The sequence below is a fragment of the Electrona antarctica genome (assembly GCF_951216825.1).
Source record: "Electrona antarctica genome assembly, chromosome: 3".
Taxonomy (NCBI): Eukaryota; Metazoa; Chordata; class Actinopteri; order Myctophiformes; family Myctophidae; genus Electrona; species Electrona antarctica.
This window is the reverse complement of record NC_136808.1, coordinates 24,243,034-24,261,290: the sequence shown is the minus strand read 5'-3', so window position 1 is coordinate 24,261,290 and position 18,257 is coordinate 24,243,034. Positions and strand designations below refer to the sequence as shown.

Genomic DNA, 18,257 nt, shown 5'->3' with positions numbered 1-18,257 from the left:
TGTGAGTTATCATCGCCATCTGGTGTTGCTTTGGATGTAATGCATCTCCTCGTTTGTAAAATAATGATTCCTCCTGTCATCTGCAGGATGATGATGTTATGTATGATTGATTGATTGATTGATTGATTGATTGATTGATTGATTGATTGATTATCTCTCTCTCTCTCTCTCTCTCGCTCTCTCTCTCTCTCTCTCTCTCTCTCTCTCTCTCTCTCTTTCTCCTGTCCTCTCTCTCTCTCTCGCTCTCTCTCTCTCTCTCTCTCTCTCTCATTATATATGACTTGTATACATTTAAAAATGAACAATGTGAGTGTAGTGTGTGTGTGTGTGTGTGTGTGTGTGTGTGTGTGTGTGTGTGTGTGTGTGTGTGTGTGTGTGTGTGTGTGTGTGTGCGTGCGTGCACGCGTTGCCCGTCCACTAGGTGGCAGTGATGAGCTCTATTTGTTTTTGTTGCATTGCTTTCATGAAGAGATCCGTGAAGTGAAGAAGAAGAAAAACAGAAAGACCAACAACAGTGCCGGTGTTTTCAGCTCAGTCAGACAGACAACACACTCAGGGTACAGAGCGCTTTATTCATCAATAATAACCTTAAAATTAGTCTTCATGTTTCTTCATGCTTCTGTCGAGACTGATTTCGAGACTGATTTCAGCATTAAAGCTGTTGTGTGGTAGACATAATTAATGAGTCTATTATGTAATGAATATATATGAGTTTTGACAGATGCGTATGACGGTGTCGACCAGTGGTTCCCAAAGTGGGGTCCAGGGACCCCCAACCTCAGGGGTCATTGAGGGAGTTCCAGGGGGTCCCCAGCTAAAAGATAGTTAATATTAGGAACCAAATGGACCCTTGTGGGTATGTAACTTAGAGAGTGTACAAATGGAACCAAACGGGTCCTTTTGGTTCCATTGTATACTCTCAGAGTTAAACTAACAGTGATGATTTTACAATATAAATTGGGGGTCCCAGAGATATAAATACCATTAAATGGGGATCCGTACACTAATGCATTTCATACTGGGGGTCCTTGAAATTAAACAGGTTGAGAATCTCTGCTAAAAATCTTCTCTTATGGGGGTCCCTGGCATATATTTTCAAACTGGGGGTCTGCGGGCTAGGTATAGTGTCAGTTTGGGGGTCCTTGACATGAAAACGTTTGGAAACCACTGGTCTAGACTCTATAACAACAGCTAGCATAAATACATGAAGCTTCATTGGTTGATTGAATGCTTTATTAACAGTTTGCAAATACAGTGGTAATTCAACAATCCATGCAGGCTTGTTTCCAATGTGGTCCTATTATACAAATATGTGATTATTAACTTGTTTGATGATTGTGCATGGAGGGGTGTGCTCAGTGGTTCTCCCTATCCCCAGCTAAATGATTAATAGTTAGGAACCAAATGGACACTTATAGAGTTATAGTATACCCTAGCCCCTTTCAGGACCCTCGGTTAGCTTTTCTGAATGTTGGACGTCGCTACCCTAGGGTCCCTGACAGCTTATTCCACCCTCCATAGGATGCAGATGTACATACTCTCTGTTCACGGAGAGCCACTGCACCGCTTGAGTGTTGGTGAGATGTTTCAAAGATGCATAACACAGCTATAGGAGATCGCAACAACGTGTACGAAATGGCATTAACCGCCGATGCCGTTAAGTATTTTTTGAAGTATTCTTTTGAAGTATTCCTTCGCTGAACTACTTCCTTATTGACTTCCCATTGTACCGCCTCCCGAGTGGCGACTGGCTAGCTGCACGTCCTAGTTACTGCCTCTGATTGGCCGACCGCGTACATGCAGGATGTTTATAATGCTGTTGTGTCGTGGGAGGCGGGACATGGGAAGTGAGGAAGAGAACATTTCAGAGAAGCCAAAACTTTAAAAAAATACTTAACGGCATCGGCGGTTAATGCCATTTCGTACACGTTGTGGCGATCTCCTATAGCTGTGTTATGCATCAACGCTCCACACGTCCCAAACTCTTCTCTCTTCTGGCCCCAAAACTGTGGAATGCACTTCCCGTTGCAATCAGAACTGCAGCATCACTCCCGATCTTCCGCCGTAGTCTGAAAACCCACCTTTTCAGACTCCATCATGGCCCATAGCACTTACCCTACCCCCCTTAGACAGCACTTCTTAGACTTATATAGCATTTGAAACAGACTTATAGCATGTCATGTAGCACAATAAGTGCATTGTATGTAGTCATAGCACTTCATAGTATATATGTACACCATAGTATAGCATATATGTATAGTTTATATGTATAGTGTCATTATATAGATATGTTCTAGTTATAGTTTATATGTATAGTGTCATTATATAGATATGTTCTAGTCACGTTCTTAGCTTACGCATGTTTCACGATAAATGCATTTTACATATGTGATGTATTCCCATGCTTTTTGTTCTTGCTTAATGTAAGTCGCTCTGGGTTAAGAGCGTCTGCTAAATGCCTAAATTGTAATTGTAAATTTTATGTACATCTTCATCCTATATGGAGGGTGGAGGGTGGAATAAGCTGTCAGGGACCCTAGGGTAGCGACGTCCAAAATTCAGAAAAGCTAACCAAGGGTACCGAAAGGGGCTAAGTATACCCTAGCTTGGATCAAGAGTTCAAGACTATCATAGATCATTTTATCGAGTCTGACTTTTACTTGAGATACAAAAGCAAAAGTCAGACTCGATTGAGTCTATATAGCATAGAGTTATAGCATTCTCTGACCCAAAATTCTTTCTTCCCGTTTCAGGTGAAGAACGATGAAGACCCTGGTCGTGTTTGATTTTGACTACACCGTGGTTAACGACAACAGTGACACCTGGGTGATTAGGTGATTAATCAGCTCACTATTGTTTTATTTATTATTATTATTATTATTATTATTGGTAGTAGTAGTATTATTATAATGATGACGTGATATGTAACTGAGTGTGTTTATTAGTAATAGCACATTTCAAAAACAGCGTTATATAAAACATTACATACACAGAGCATCCATCAATCTGCAACCGCTTGTCCGCAGTCGGGTCACGAAGGCAACAGCTAAGCAAAGCAAAGCAAAGTTCTTTGTTTACCCAGGGTGAATGGACTAAGCTCGAGATGCTTGTTTACAGCCAGACCCTGCTCATAGAACATTTCATGGTAGGGGTTCAATGCCTTGCTCAAGGGCACTTCAGCGGTGGTAATTTTAACGTGCCGGTCCGGGGATTCGAACTGGCGACCTTCCGATAACAAGACCGCTCCGCAAACCGTTCGGCCACCGCTCCACTAGAGAGCTCCAGACTTCCCTCTCCAGAGCATCATTAGTGACTTCCTCCTGGGGGATCCCGAGGCGTTCCAAGGCCAGTGAGTCGATGTGTTTCCTCCAACTGCGCCTTGGTCTGCCCCGGGGTCTCCTCCCAGTGGGACGTGCCTCGAGGACCTCCCTAGGGAGACGCCCGAGAGGCATCCTGACCTGATGCCCGAACCACCTGAACTGGCTTCTTTTCAGGCGAAGAAGCAGCGACTCTACTCTGAGTCTCTCTCGCTTGACTGAACTTCTTACCCTATCTCTAAGGGAGATGCCAGCCACCCGACGAAGAAAATTAATTTTGGCCGCTTGTATTGACGACCTTATTATTTCGGTCATGACCCACACTTCATGACCATAGGTGAGAGTAGGAACGAAGATTGCTGACAGACACAGAGCATTAAGACATGAAACATGTGCTAAAAGGACGGACAGAGAAAACATGATGTCCGATCAGTTGTTGGGGTATTTGCACACAGAGTTCACCCTCTGCATTTAACACATCCTAACTGTTAGGAGCAGTGGATGCCATTAATACAGCACCTATATGTTAACCATTATGTTATACTTTGGGTATTCAAAAATAGCAGATATACAAGCACATAGATATAGCTTCCTTGACATGAAAATGTTTGGAGCTTAGAAGACACTTTTAGACCTCAGGTCTTAATGGAAACAACAGAAACAAATTATGTCTCAATGTAGCACAATTAGGGTTGTATGTGAAGGAGATGATGCATATTGTGTCTTGTGTTATTGTTTACGATCACAATAAATCAAAGGCCAAGCACTTGATATTCTGCTAATATTCAATTCAATTCATAATGGTGCAATAATGAGGTTCTTACTCCAGTGTGCTATCAATCAAAGACAGACTCGAGCAGAGGTGTCTCGTGACAAATAACAGATCTACAAGATATAATTTTCCACAGTGCAACGTGCACTGCACTATACTTTGTCACTGAATTGTCCATATAGTTTCTAACATTATACTCTTGCTGTTTCCTTCATTTAACGTAGTCCTGTGTGTGTGTGTGTGTGTGTGTGTGTGTGTGTGTGTGTGTGTGTGTGTGTGTGTGTGTGTGTGTGTGTGTGTGTGTGTGTGTGTGTGCGGGTGCGTGTGCGTGTGCGCGTGTGTGTTGCCTCTCACTAGATGTCTCCCAGATCAATCCCTTCCTGATTCCCTGACACAATCCTATCAGAAAGGCCAGTGGACAGCATACATGGGCAGAGTAATGTCCTACATTGGTGAGCATTTTGTTATGCTGTTGTATAATGCCATTATGGGCTCTTTGCTAAACTGAAGGTGGCATACCTATTTTATGTTTAATGTATTATTTTTCAATAGCTTTGTTTGATTGACTTGGCAGACGATTTGATCCGAAAACACGTATTTTGATTGATTGAAATAAGTATTAACAGTTTGCAGAATTACAATACATTATTTCTGTATTGAGTGGACGACCCAATAAAGCATTACACTTGTTTACAAGAGGGTCCACCTTGTTCAATTCATCAAAACATTTAGAGACACACAAATAGACACTTCTATATAGCCAAAGAACAGAACAGGAATTCATCATAAAGGAGGTAAAAAAGGAAAAGAAACGTATACACTACAGTGAGGGGGATGAAGGAAGGTTGTATGAAGGTATGAAGGAAGGTGTCATATCGTATGCGTTTAATCCTATTTCAGCCTAAATAAGTGTGACTATCACACCTGGATTATGAGCCCGTCTTGTACTGTGGCTTGTACTATATGCTATTTTCAGCAAAGAGATTTGGTGTAGAGGGAGGGGAAAAGGAGGAGGCCAAGTACAGACCCCTGGGGGACGCCGAACAAAGTATTAGAGGGGTTACGTGGTTAATAAGGATTATTCTATTCTATCCTATCTATGATTTGGGTTCCTTAACATTCCCTTTAACGATTCCTATATATACCTCACTGGTTCTCTAAGTGAGGTACAGGGACCCTTTGTGGTACTTGAGGGGGTCCCAAATGGACCCTTGAAGGTCTGTAACTCTGGTTGTTGAAATGAAAACGTTTTGAGAACCCCTGGTATTGTAATTGTATAGCAGATGGTATGTCCACATACCAGCTCTGACTCTGAGGTCCCTTTTCTACCGGTTGAACCGGTTCGGTTATTTTTTCCTGCCAGTGTTTCCACTGAAAATGAATTGGTTCCAAATCCTAACAGTTGGTTCAGAACGGACCAAAAACACGGTTCTGTGAAAGAACCAAGTTTCCAAGAATCTAGAACGGAAACCGTTCTAGAACCAAAGTTGAAAAGGGGTCTGAGAGTGTGAGTCTGGAATTGGTTCCAAATGTGATTGGATCCGGTTCCTCCGATTCCGGATCCCAACCCCAACCCTAAATCCTCTATCCTGTCCGGTCCAAGCAGGAGACCAGGCACGTGCACACATCAAAGGGTGATTCAGCCCCGGCCCTTTTACCGTCTGTAAAACAACTGCCCTCTCCAGACCACGAATGCAGCATACCTTTTACTAATGTTGAACCAAGGCAGCATTCAGGAGAATTGCTTTTTTCCGAAGTCTCCTGAACTTGAACGCAACATTTTGCGTTGAACTATAATTAGTTTCAAATTAAAATCCATGTCATACACCTCCAGTAGATAAAGAGTACTGGGTTGCGCCGCAACGCGTAGATCTGCTATTTTCACAATTTTTGTCCAAAAGTGCCCTCTTATGGCTCGTACACACTGCCCGATATTTGCTCCGATTATGCTGTCTGGGAGCATTTTTGGCGCTCGCCGACAAAACCCCCGATCTGACGTAAAATCGGGCTTTGATCGGCGAGGTTTTGCTCGCTGTGTGTGAAAGGAGCTGCGAGAACATCCAGCGCCGATAAAAGCGCTCGCCGACGCCTCCCCGACCATTTCTGAACATCTAGCACGTTTGATATTTGACTCTGTCGCCGACTGGATATCATACAGTATGAACTGGGTTGCGACTGCGCCCCGATAAGGCCTGTATTACAACCAATGAGAGCACACTGCTCACAGCACTGCTGTCTATCTGTCTGTCTGTCTGTCGACTGTATATAGATGATCAGATATATATACTGTACCTATATATAACCTTCATTCCGTCTGTAAATCCCTGTAGGCTACCCACATATTGGTAGCCTATATTAGCCAAATATTGCCGTTACGCATTTCACTTGAATAATGTTGATAAAACTGCATCGGATTCGGAATCAACAGTGCAGAGCAAACTTTTGTTTTGGACCTCGTGAGCTGTGTGTGTGTGTGTGTGTGTGTGTGTGTGTGTGTGTGTGTGTGTGTGTGTGTGTGTGTGTGTGTGTGTGTGTGTGTGTGTGTGTGTGTGTGTGTGTGTGTGTGTGTGTGTGTGTGTGTGTGTGTGTGTGTGTGTGTGTGTGTGTGTGTGTGTGTGTGTGTGTGAAACTAATGAAACTCAAGATTATAACGTCCTGTCTCGCTATAGCGCTATCACAAACATGCTGCCCTGTGTGTAGCTTGCATGGCTATTCCTGTGTGTGTGTGGCGTGTCGTGCACAGAGAGAGAGAGAAAGAGAGAGAGAGAGAGATGCGCCCTGTGTGGGTCTTGCGCTTGTATCACCGCATCCTGCACGTGCATGTCAAAATGAATTGGAATAAAAAAACAAATGATGTAGCCACTGCCTATATGTATCAGGTCTGGAATTCTGGATTGCATCTTGGGGAACTCTTGCAGTGTGTGATCCCTGGTCGGCGATCAATCGTTTAGTGTGAAAGCCACAAAGATATAATCACAGCCGATTTTTTTTAAAAGACTCCTGCAGTGTGAAATGCACAACGATCTGATGACTCGCCGACAACTTTAAAACTCCTACAGTGTGTAGGGGCCATTACAGGGTTTCAGCCCCTACTCTCTGCACCTCCCTACAGGAGACCAGGCCGTGAGTCCAGCCAGCGTCCGCAGTGTGATGGAGACCATCCCGTTCACCGACGGAATGACCGAACTGTTGACGTTCATATCGGAGCACAAGAGCACCATCGACTGCATCGTCATCTCAGACTCCAACACTATCTTCATCGACTGGATCCTCCAGGTTAGGATCCATCACGGTGGATCATGATGTTTTTATTGATGGTCAATTGTAAATTGCTCAAATAAGTGTGTGATTAACGATTGAATTGCGTGTCTGTCATTGAATGTTTAGATTAAAAAAGAAAATCTGTATGGCTTTTAGGGTTTGTAAACATAAGGTGCACAGTGCAGATCTAACAAATAACTTTAATATACTTTAAAACATGAATACTGGCAATTGTCGATCTAAACTAATTGAAACCGCGTCACATTGTGACGTGTTTGGAGCTTGTAGATCGGCTATTAATGTCCACCAGTAGCCATCCAGGTGGTCCCCAGCTAAATGATAGAGCGTTGGTAACCAAATGGACCCTTACAGATATTTAACTCTTGAGAGCGTAAAATGAAACCAAATGGACCCTTACGAGTCAATTTAGTTTAATTTTACGCTCTCAAGAGTTACATTATTGTTAAACATCTACATTACTTAATTGAAAAGGAGTCTACACAATCAGAGAATGTAGAAGAACTGTTATTGTGATGATCAATGTTTGCCTGTCATCTCTCCTATTGGTACCAACGTGAACACAGCATGGAATGTAGTGTGGACAAAATCTTATCCTAGGACAACAAAAATATTTTTTAGTGTTGCCTCTGAGAGTCTAAATCTCATCAAATGGTGGTCCGTGGCTCAAATGCCAAATAAATGATGGACCAGACTTGATTGATAGGAAAAGGGTTGAAAACCACTGATGTCAATAATTGTGACGACCACTATACTGTTACCTCCAGGCCGCAGGCGTCCAGGCGGCCGTCGACCACGTCTTCACCAACCCGGCGCGGTTCGACGAGCGCGGCTACATGGAGGTGCAGCGTCACCACCTGCACGACTGCACGCGCTGCCCCGTCAACCTCTGCAAGCGGAAGGTCCTGGAGGTATGTAGGGGTGGGCGATACGGTGATAAATATCGTATTGTGATACGTCTCCACCATATATGCCTTTTCAGAGATATCGTATGTCGTGATACAGTGAATGCGCAATCTGTGATGTGCAGTTCTTATACCTTTAATTTATACTTTTGTAGAACGACGGTTTCGTTTCTAAATGTTCCGTTACTCCTTTTTCTCTTAGTTTCTGTTGTCTTGTAGGTGGTTGTACGATTAAGTAACTTGAACAATAACCCTAAAAAAAACGCATGGGAAAATATCGTGTATCGTGATTGTTGTGATTTTTTGGCGACCATCTATAAGGCCTCTAGAAGTCTCCATCTAAACCTTGGAGTGGTGGGTGAAGATCCGTTGAGTCGTAGGCGCGGAGAACATATAGGCCAACACAGCGATGTATTACACCTTCTGAAGTTTATTACACACACAGAGAAATATATACAGTGAGAACAGTGGATCTATGATGTCCCTATAGCAGATTATGGAAACCATGATAAGAACAGAATGAGCAGGAACAAGCATGCATCTCATATCATATATTGCATGTACAGTCAGTTCCTCTGATACAGTAGTGGCCGTCTTATGGTTATCAATATGCTGCTTATGCAGATAAAATGTTTTGTAACTGAGTCAGGCAGCTGAGGCCAAATATCATAACAGTGATACTGCTTGATATTATATATTTCTTTCCATATCCCCCCTCCCTGGAGGTGTACCTGGCGGAGCGGCGGGCGGAGCGAGGCGTCGAGTACCGCTGCACGTTCTACGTGGGCGACGGCGGTAACGACCTGTGCCCGACGTCGTGTCTCCGCGGCAGCGACGTGGTGATGCCCCGGAAGGGTTTCACCCTGGAGAAGCTGCTGGTCAAACTGAAGGACAACGACCTCGTCTCCCTGAAGGCCAGAGTGGTCGCCTGGAGCAGCGGCTCCGAGATCCTGCACGAACTGAAGACGAGTGTCAGCGCGTAGTTTTTTTTTTTTTTTTTGGACCGGTGGTTTTCAAACATTTTTTTTAGCCCCAAGGCACACCTGCATTCATTGTGGGAAATGGCGGATCTACAAGCTCACAATGTGTCGATTGGCTATTTTCTGAATTATGCCATTCAGGGCGGGAACCCCTTTTGGTGTCTTAAGCATTATGTTATACTTTAGCTATTGAAAAATAGCAGGTCTACAAGGTCGTAGCGCGGCACCGAGTGCCGCACTACGAGCTTGAAGATCTGCTATATTTGAATAATCTTGAAAATGTGGTGCAAATCTTTGAATATATATATTCTTTCAGAGTGAAATCTTTGCTTCGGTGGTGTCCCTGGAACAACATATTTTCAGATGGGGGTCGGCAGCCAATTTCATATAATTTCTGGGGTCCTTAATGGAATAGTTTGAGGATCACTGACATAGAAACATAGGTTTTCAGAAAACTGTCGAACTGTAGAATCAACCTCAAGTCTAAATGGGTTATTAAAAATAATTAATTATTAGGGGTTTGGGTTATGTTGACTATAATTAGGTTAGAAGTGTTTTATCATATCATTTATTATAGACTTTGGGCCCTATTTTCACCACTGCCTTATCCCTTATCCCTAAACTTATTTCCCTTTTCTTTTTTCTTTTCTTTTTTACTATTTTGAAAAATATTTTTAAATAGTTCACGTGTCGATCGGATAGTTGAAAAATAGTAAAAATAGTAAAAAAGGCAAAATAAGTTTATGGATAAGGGGTGACAAATTGTGTCTCGTTATTGGGAAATTAGTGTGCACAAAGTAAGGCTTACCGATATTGTAAATTGTAAATCAAAATGCATAACCTTTTCTTTTTTTTAAGTTCTGTTTATTGAATAGCACTTAATGACATTCAACAGTATAGTCAACATAGTCAACATTTTCTTTTTTTTTTACATTTGTGCCTTTTTTTTTTTATAGATCCCCCCTTGCCCTCCCCCCACCCCTTCCAAGATCTGTCCATCTGTGGGCAATGTCTTGTTGCCAGTACATATTCACAGTATGTTGTGAGTGGCCTAATTCGGCATCATACTGGCCAGTATTTGAATGTATACAGAAAAAAAAACAGTAAAGAAGAAAAAAAGAAAAACAAATCACAACGACAAAAAGAGAAAGACAACAACAACCATCTTAATTAATTGCAGTACAATATGGTTTGGTCGTGACATGGTTTTGTCGTGGCATGGTCGGGCCTCCGAGAGATTGAACAGGCAAAAGGACAGGCGATTTTACGTGCACTGCAATGTGCACTGCATATTGTTTTGTTTTTGTTCAGGTTTTTTTTGTTGTTTGTTTTTTTAGATTTTTTCTGCTGTGCTTTTATCTACATACATACATACATACATACATACATACATACAAACATACATACATACATACATACATACATACATACATACATACATACATACATACATACATACATTTTTTTCCAGCTTCCGGTGTGCATCCGAATTGTGGATATATGCTATACTGTCTGTCCATGACTTCCGAAATTCCTTCTCCAATGTCCTCTTCCCAGGCCAGTTTAGTTCTTGTCCAGGAAATAGGCTCAATCTGGTGTATTGCTGAGTATGTTTTGGAGATTAGGCCTTTTTTGTGTGGGTTGAGTCTCAATATATAAAGTAATGGGTCATTTGGAGGGAAATTGGGAAAAGAAGGAAACTGTCTGTTGGCAAAGCTACGAATTTGGAGGTATCTGAAAAAACGTGATCTTGGGATATTATTGTTATTGCATATATGATTGAATGTGACAAAAGTGTTGTTAGACCGTTCCTGTGCCATCTTGAATGCAGAGCCAATTTGTGATGGTAGAAAAAGATGATTATGTGTTAAGGGAAGGAGTGGATTCTCTAAGGCTGAAGTGGGTTCTGAATTGGTTCCAGATTCGGATTGAATTTTTAACTATTGGGTTTTTAATGTATTTACTTGGGTTAAGGGGGAGTTGGGATGACAACAGCAAAATAGGGGAGATTGGAGCCTCATTCTGGATATATGTGACTAAATTGGGCCGTCTCTCTTAGAGAAAGTGTTGAGCCAATAGGGAAATTTAACTAAGTTTGCTGCCCAATAGTAGTATAAGAAGAAGTTTGGTAATCCTAACCCTCCCTCTGTCTTCGAACGTTCTAAATATATCTTTTTCATGCGTGGATTGGTATTGTTCCATATAAAAGTAGAAATGATTTGGTCCAATTGATTAAAGAATGATTTTTGTAGGAAGATGGGTAGCATTTGAAATAGATATATAAATCTTGGTAGTATGTTCATTTTAATAGTTAGCTCGACCTGCAAGTGAAATGGGAAGATTTGACCAGTGTGTTAGCTCAATTTGGTGCGAATTATGAGTGGAGAAAAGTTAAGATTGGAGAGTGCGGAGATTTTACGCGTTACGTTTATACCCAAATATACAAAACTCTCCTTTTCCACTTTAAATGGGAACGAGTCATATGCTACCTGTTCTTACTGGGGAAGATTAGACTTTTGTTTAAATTAAGTTTGTATCCTGAGAATTTTCCAAATTGTTCAAATGTGTCTAGGACATGAGGTAGCGAGCTTTCTGGATTAGAGATATAGAGAAGATCATCTGCGTATAGTGAAACTTTGTGTGTCGTATCGTTTCTAATAACACCCTGAATGTTTTTGTTATTGCGTAACGCTATTGCAAGAGGTTCTATGGCCAAATTAAAAAGAAATGTAGATAAACAGCAACCTTGCCTGGTCCCTCTATATAGAGGAAAATAACTGGAAGTGATATCATTGGTATCTACTGAGGCTTTTGGGGCGGAGTATAGAATTCTTATCCATTTACAGAATGTCTGACCGAAACCACATTTTGCCAATGTTGCGAAAAGGTAGCCCCACTCTACCCTGTCAAACGCCTTTTCCGCATCCAGGGCGATAATAATTTTAGGCTGTATATTGGAGTGATCTGAGTATAAGATGTTAAAGAGGCGTCTCATGTTGAAGAAAGATTGCCTTCCCGAAATAAATCCGGTTTGATCCGGATGAATAATTGTTGCAGTAACAGATTCTAGACGATGAGCTAGGATTTTTGTTAGGATCTTGTATGACAACAGAGCAAACTGATTGGACGGTAGGAGCCACACTGTAATGGGTCTTTGTCCTTTTTCAATAGTAAAGAGATTGTAGCCTGTGTAAATGTTTCCGGTAGCATTCCTTTTGTGAGAATCTTGTGAAATACTGATTTAAGGAGGGGGGTAATGTTGTGGAAGAAGGTTGCATAAAATTCAATGGGGAATCCATCTGGACCTGGGGCTTTGCCTTTTGCATAGATTTTATTGCTTCATTTATTTCCATCTCCGTTATTGGGTTATCCATGTATTCTTGTTGCTCTTGGCTGATGTTTGGTATAGTCAGTTTATCTAAAAATGTTTGCGTGAGGGAGTTGTCAGCCGGAGCCTCAGAAGAGTATAGGGTGGCATAACATTTTTTAAACTGGGTAAAATGCATAACTTTTTGTATGGTTGTATGTATACAGTATATATTGTAATAATAATGTGGTTGTCACACCTAGACTTGTCTCACGGCACAGCGTTTGGGAACCACTGGTTTGGACAAAACGTTTGTGTTGGACGCTACTTGACTTTGACCTTTAACAGTCTTAACACAAATAACATGTTCATTTATGTGTGCACTGACTTGTACCCAATCAGGTATTTTTATTTGAATTAAATCTGTCCAAATGGCTTGTTTGTCCATATGAAATGTGATTCATAAACTATCATAACAAATTGCGCACTGTCACGAATTTCCAAAGTATCAGGGGATCAGCCAGAGACTGAAAAAAAAAGTGTTTCAACTGGTCAGCCAAATGAGATATTGGCAAATAAGTGATATTACACTAATTGTAAATATGTTCCTGAGGAAATACTAATTGTTTATCCCCCAAAATCACGAAGGCTAATTTGGCCCTTGGGAAACACAAATAATGTCCAAAAACCTAGTGCACTTTTGGCTTTGTAGGGCACTGCGGCTGATCCATGAAATGTTTATTATTAAATGTGTTGAACTCATCCTTCCTTCATGCCTGAGTGTCCAAATTGCTCCTTTACACCTGACAGGGGGGAGTTTCCCTGGTTGGACGTAGCGCGTGGAAGGAACACGTTATTCCAACCAGTTCCTTTCCCCTCCATCAGGCGCCCCGGCTGGCCAGGGGGAGGCAGTTTAGAGACCAGGATTACTGCATGTTTTTTGTGAGGGTACCTACCCTAGGGGACACGGGGAGAACATGCAAACTCCACACAGAAAGGCCCTTTCGCCAACCCCGCCTCGGGTATGGGCACTGATGACGCGGAGGAGGAAACACGCCACCAGCACCCACAGCGTCCCGAGCGGGAATCGAACCCAGGACCTTCTAGCTGTGAGGTGACAGCACTACCAACTGTGCCACCGTGCCCCTTTTAACATATATTTTAACACAAATCTAATGTTTTTTTGTAAAAACACATTTGTAAATCATGGAACATGATACTATAAATACTATCGAGACAAAATTCTCCCCATAGTAAACACACACGCGTGTGCGCTCGCAAGCCCACACACGCGTATTATTCACGTATTATGTTGTACCTGAACACGTTCAAAGAACGATAGTTCACGAACGATAGTTCACGAACGCGTTCTCATTTGGGCTGAACATGAACTGAACGTACTGTAGCCTATTTCTGCCTGATGGACGTCATTGTGAACACGTTCATTTCTGGCGTGTGTGAACATCACTTTCTCTCGTTCAACTTCGTTCAAGAGTGGGGGGGGGGTTACAGACGTTCGTATCCTGCCACGACATTATGCTCCTTTCACACGGGCAGATGCAACAGATGCAAAGCTACACTAGTACACCTAGTCACAAACAGTGTCGTCATTAAGCAGCAGTCCAGCCTAGGATCCCACTAGCAGCAGCTGTCCGTTTATCATTAGCACAACCACGAACATCCAACACATATACAATGAATTACTCACCTAATGCTGCCTGCAGGTTCCATGTTTAATTCCAGCGGTGTGTAAAGCAAAGCAAAGCAAAGTTACTATATTTACCCAGGGTAACTGGACTAAGCATCAGATACTTGTTTACAGCCATGCCCTGCTCATAGAACATTTCATGGTAGTGGTTCAATGCCTTGCTCAAGGGCACTTCAGCGGTGGTAATTTTAACGTGTCGGTCCAGGGATACGAACTGGCGACCTTCCGGTATCAAGACCGCTCCGCAAACCGTTCGGCCACCGCTGCCACACTAACCAACATGTAACCAACATTGTCTAAGTGACAGTTTTCATATTGTAAATATGGTCACTAACGTGGTTTAGCGACTAGTACTTTGACAGCTCATCCATCGTAGCTTGTTTACAAGTCAAACGGACTTCCTGTGCAGAAACTGCCTCATCAAAATAAGAGCAACTTGTATTGATTAGTCAACACTAGTTTTTTTTCTAAGTCTACTTACAGGACGTTACCATCTCATTTGAGTGCCTGTCAGCATTCTATAAATCCCTGTCTCTCAGCTGTTGCAAATGGCTATAGGCTGTGACAATAATAAAATAAAAATAAAAAAACGAAAAAGAACTAAAATCGTTCATTTTTTGGAACCTTGAACTTTAGTTCAAAATGTTGAATTATGAACTATGAACTGAATTAGTTCCTTTTTAAATTTCGAAACTGTGAACTGAACTAGTTCATAAAATAAATGAACTTTCCCAACACTGTATACACGTATTTGCGTATTATTTGCGCATTCGCGTATTATACGCGTATTATACGCATATTATTCGCGTATTTGCATATTATTCGCGTATTTGCATATTATTCGCGTATTATATGCGTATTTGCATATTATTCGCGTATTATATGCGTATTTGCGTATTATTCGTGTATTATATGCGTATTCCCGTATTTTACGTGTATTCGTGTATTATTTGCGTATTCGCAAATAATTTGCGGATTATACGGGTATTCACGTATTATACACGTATTATACGCGTATTCACATATTATATGCGTATTCGCATATTATTCGCTTATTATACGCGTATTTGCGTATTATTTGCGTATTATACGTGTATTATTCGCGTATTATACGTGTATTATTCGCGTATTATTCACGTATTATTCACGTATTATTCGCGTATTTGTGTATTATTCGCGTATTTTACTCGTATTTGCGTATTATTCGCGTATTCATGTATTATTTGCGTATTTGTGTATTATTCGCGTATTTTACTCGTATTCGCATATTATTCGCGTATTATTTGCGTATTTTACCAACACAACATTTACGCGTATCCGCGTATTATTTGCGTATTTGCGTATTATTCGCGTATTACACACGTATTTGCGGATTATTTGCGGATTATACGCGGATTATACCCGGATTATACTCAAATCTGACATCATTGACTCTCCTGGAACCCCCATATATGGAGATAACCAAAACATCCAAGTCTGACGTCATAGATGCTATTTAGTACTAGTCCCCAGGTTAGTTCCCACAGACATCAACTACGGAGACCGTATCATGCAGTTGGTCAAACAAACCTGTTTTATTTCTGGTCATTTCAATCATCGTTTGTGGTCGAGCTCCAAATGCAGCAGATATGTGTACGCCAGTGGCATGATCACAGTGGACAAATATTCCACGGCAGCAAGAGACGTCTGGAAGGATTCATCGAGAGATGATGGGCCTGACCTGCAAGATTTCATTTCTGGGCAACTTTCAGAAAAGAGCAAGTGGGGTGAATACAGAGGCAACCTAAAGAGAGAGAAAGGAGAGAGGCTTAGGCTTCCTCCTTGGCTGAAGACAGAGATTCCAATTGGCAAGAACTACAACAAGTTGAAGAATACACTGAGAGATCTTAACCTGCACACCGTGTGTGAGGAGGCCAGGTGTCCAAATATCGGGGAGTGCTGGGGAGGAGGAGAGTATGCCACAGCCACGGCTACCATAATGCTGATGGGAGATACATGCACCCGAGGGTGCAGGTTCTGCTCGGTGAAGACGGCCCGCCGGCCGCCTCCTCTAGACCCAAACGAGCCCTACAACACCGCTAAGGCCATCGCTGCCTGGGGGTTGGACTATGTGGTACTGACCTCTGTAGACAGAGATGACATTGCTGATGGTGGCTCGGAGCATTTTGCCAAGACTGTCGCTCAGCTGAAGGAAAGGAGTCCTCGGATCCTGGTGGAATGTCTCGCCCCTGATTTCCGTGGTGACCTGGCAGCGGTGGAGAAACTCGCCCTGTCAGGGTTGGACGTTTACACACACAACGTGGAGACGGTCCGCGAGCTGCAAAGGCACGTCCGCGATCCGAGAGCGAACTTCGATCAGTCACTAAGCGTGCTGAGACATGCGAAAAACGTCAAGCCCACCTTGCTCACCAAGACCTCGATAATGCTGGGACTGGGGGAGACCGACCAGCAGATTCTCAATACACTGACAGAGCTGCGGGAGGCAGGGGTGGACTGTCTGACCCTGGGCCAGTACATGCAGCCCAGCAAGCGCCACCTCAAGGTGGAAGAGTATGTGACCCCCGGGAGGTTTGCCCACTGGGAGAAAGTTGGGAATGAAATGGGCTTTGTCTACACGGCCAGTGGGCCCCTGGTGCGATCGTCTTATAAAGCAGGAGAGTTCTTCCTGAAGAACGTGCTGGAGAAGAGGAAATCAGAAGCCACCATTGCAGAGTGAAAACATGCAGTTGCCAGGTTTAGTGTCCCCGCCTTCATTGTATCTCCTCGAGTCCTTAATATTTGTTCGGTTATTTGGCGATGTTGTGCCTGGCTCCGACCAGCCCATGCAACAGGCAGAGTAACAGTGACTAACACGCACAGGGTGAACTAAATGCTCCAATAATAGCTTATATTTGATGAACTCAAACGTGCATTTTATAGGGTTTTTATTAATTCATGTTAATCATAAACACTTACAATCATACATTCACACGTTCTGTTCACACTTCCCCCCAACACAAGATGATCTCAGTATCCCGGAACTCTGTCCTATTGGTCTGGTTCTATCCTGCTCTGTCGGTAGGAATTCTTGCTATCATTTTACACTCTAAAACTGTCCCAGATCATGGTAAAGCTTAGCTTGTCATTGATGACTCTCAGACTTAGTTCAGTGATAAGTGTATCACTAATTATGTGTCACTAAGTGACACTATGTGGTTTTAAATCTTCATTATCATGAATTCAACGTCATTAATAAATGATCGGGACAAAAGAAACACAAGAACACTTGGTTACAATCTAACATCATATCACATCAATTATGAATAATGCACAATTATATATCGCATAATAATACATACCGCTGGTGTCTGCCTGCTACATGCATCACGTTCGGTGGTATTGGTGAATCTGGTCTATCATTGCTTTTGTCAGTATATTAAAGCAAGCTCTATGACTGATGTCACACCTCCATGCTAAACACTTTCAACCAATCAGAAACAGACCATCCTGTCTTTCTCCTCTGAGAGGCTGTTTGTGGTGCAGTCAGCTTCCTGCCTGCACCGCTGACCTTAGCTGTTAGACTATCACATATTTATTATTTAGGCTTTTTACCAACCCAATATATAATAGGTTATTTAGAACACATTACACAATTGAAAGGAATTAAAGATAGAAGTTACTTATTCCCCCTTGCCAAGTTCTACTTGTGTGAGTTGACACTGCTCTGGGAGGTGGCATAATGGCCTGTCTTACAACAGGAAGAGGTCGTAAAACCCCCGAAACCACCGGTCTGTCTGTAGAATGGAATGTGGGGACCTGAAGCTCTCCCACTTTAGAGAGCTGCTTATATCTCCAATCAATCTGACCCAATATATAATTTCTCATTATGAGTACAAATCTCGCACACCCATAAATAACAAGACAATATTCAATAACAGCAAAGCAAGTAACTGCTCATTTTACTTTGAGTAATTTGGGCTGCAGGGCGGACTGGTTGCGTCATTTCCTAG

At 42.3% G+C, this 18,257-nt stretch overlaps 2 protein-coding genes across 2 annotated transcripts; both read left to right on the top strand.

Annotated features, from left to right (window-relative positions):
- Positions 1-482: 482 nt before the first annotated feature.
- LOC306920301 (putative phosphatase phospho2) lies at positions 483-9,263 on the top strand. The gene is made up of 6 exons (XM_079497012.1): positions 483-557; positions 2,754-2,834; positions 4,447-4,541; positions 7,202-7,365; positions 8,136-8,279; positions 8,999-9,263. The coding sequence occupies exons 2-6, from the start codon at positions 2,764-2,766 to the stop codon at positions 9,254-9,256; spliced, it is 732 nt and encodes a 243-aa protein (XP_079353138.1). The 5' UTR covers positions 483-557; positions 2,754-2,763; the 3' UTR covers positions 9,257-9,263.
- A 6,650-nt stretch (positions 9,264-15,913) lies between these two features.
- LOC306919703 (lipoyl synthase, mitochondrial-like) lies at positions 15,914-16,984 on the top strand (the record flags this gene model as incomplete). The annotated part of the gene is made up of 1 exon (XM_079496257.1): positions 15,914-16,984. One exon carries the CDS (start codon positions 15,914-15,916, stop codon positions 16,982-16,984), a length of 1,071 nt encoding a protein of 356 aa, XP_079352383.1.
- Between the last annotated feature and the right edge of the window lie 1,273 nt (positions 16,985-18,257).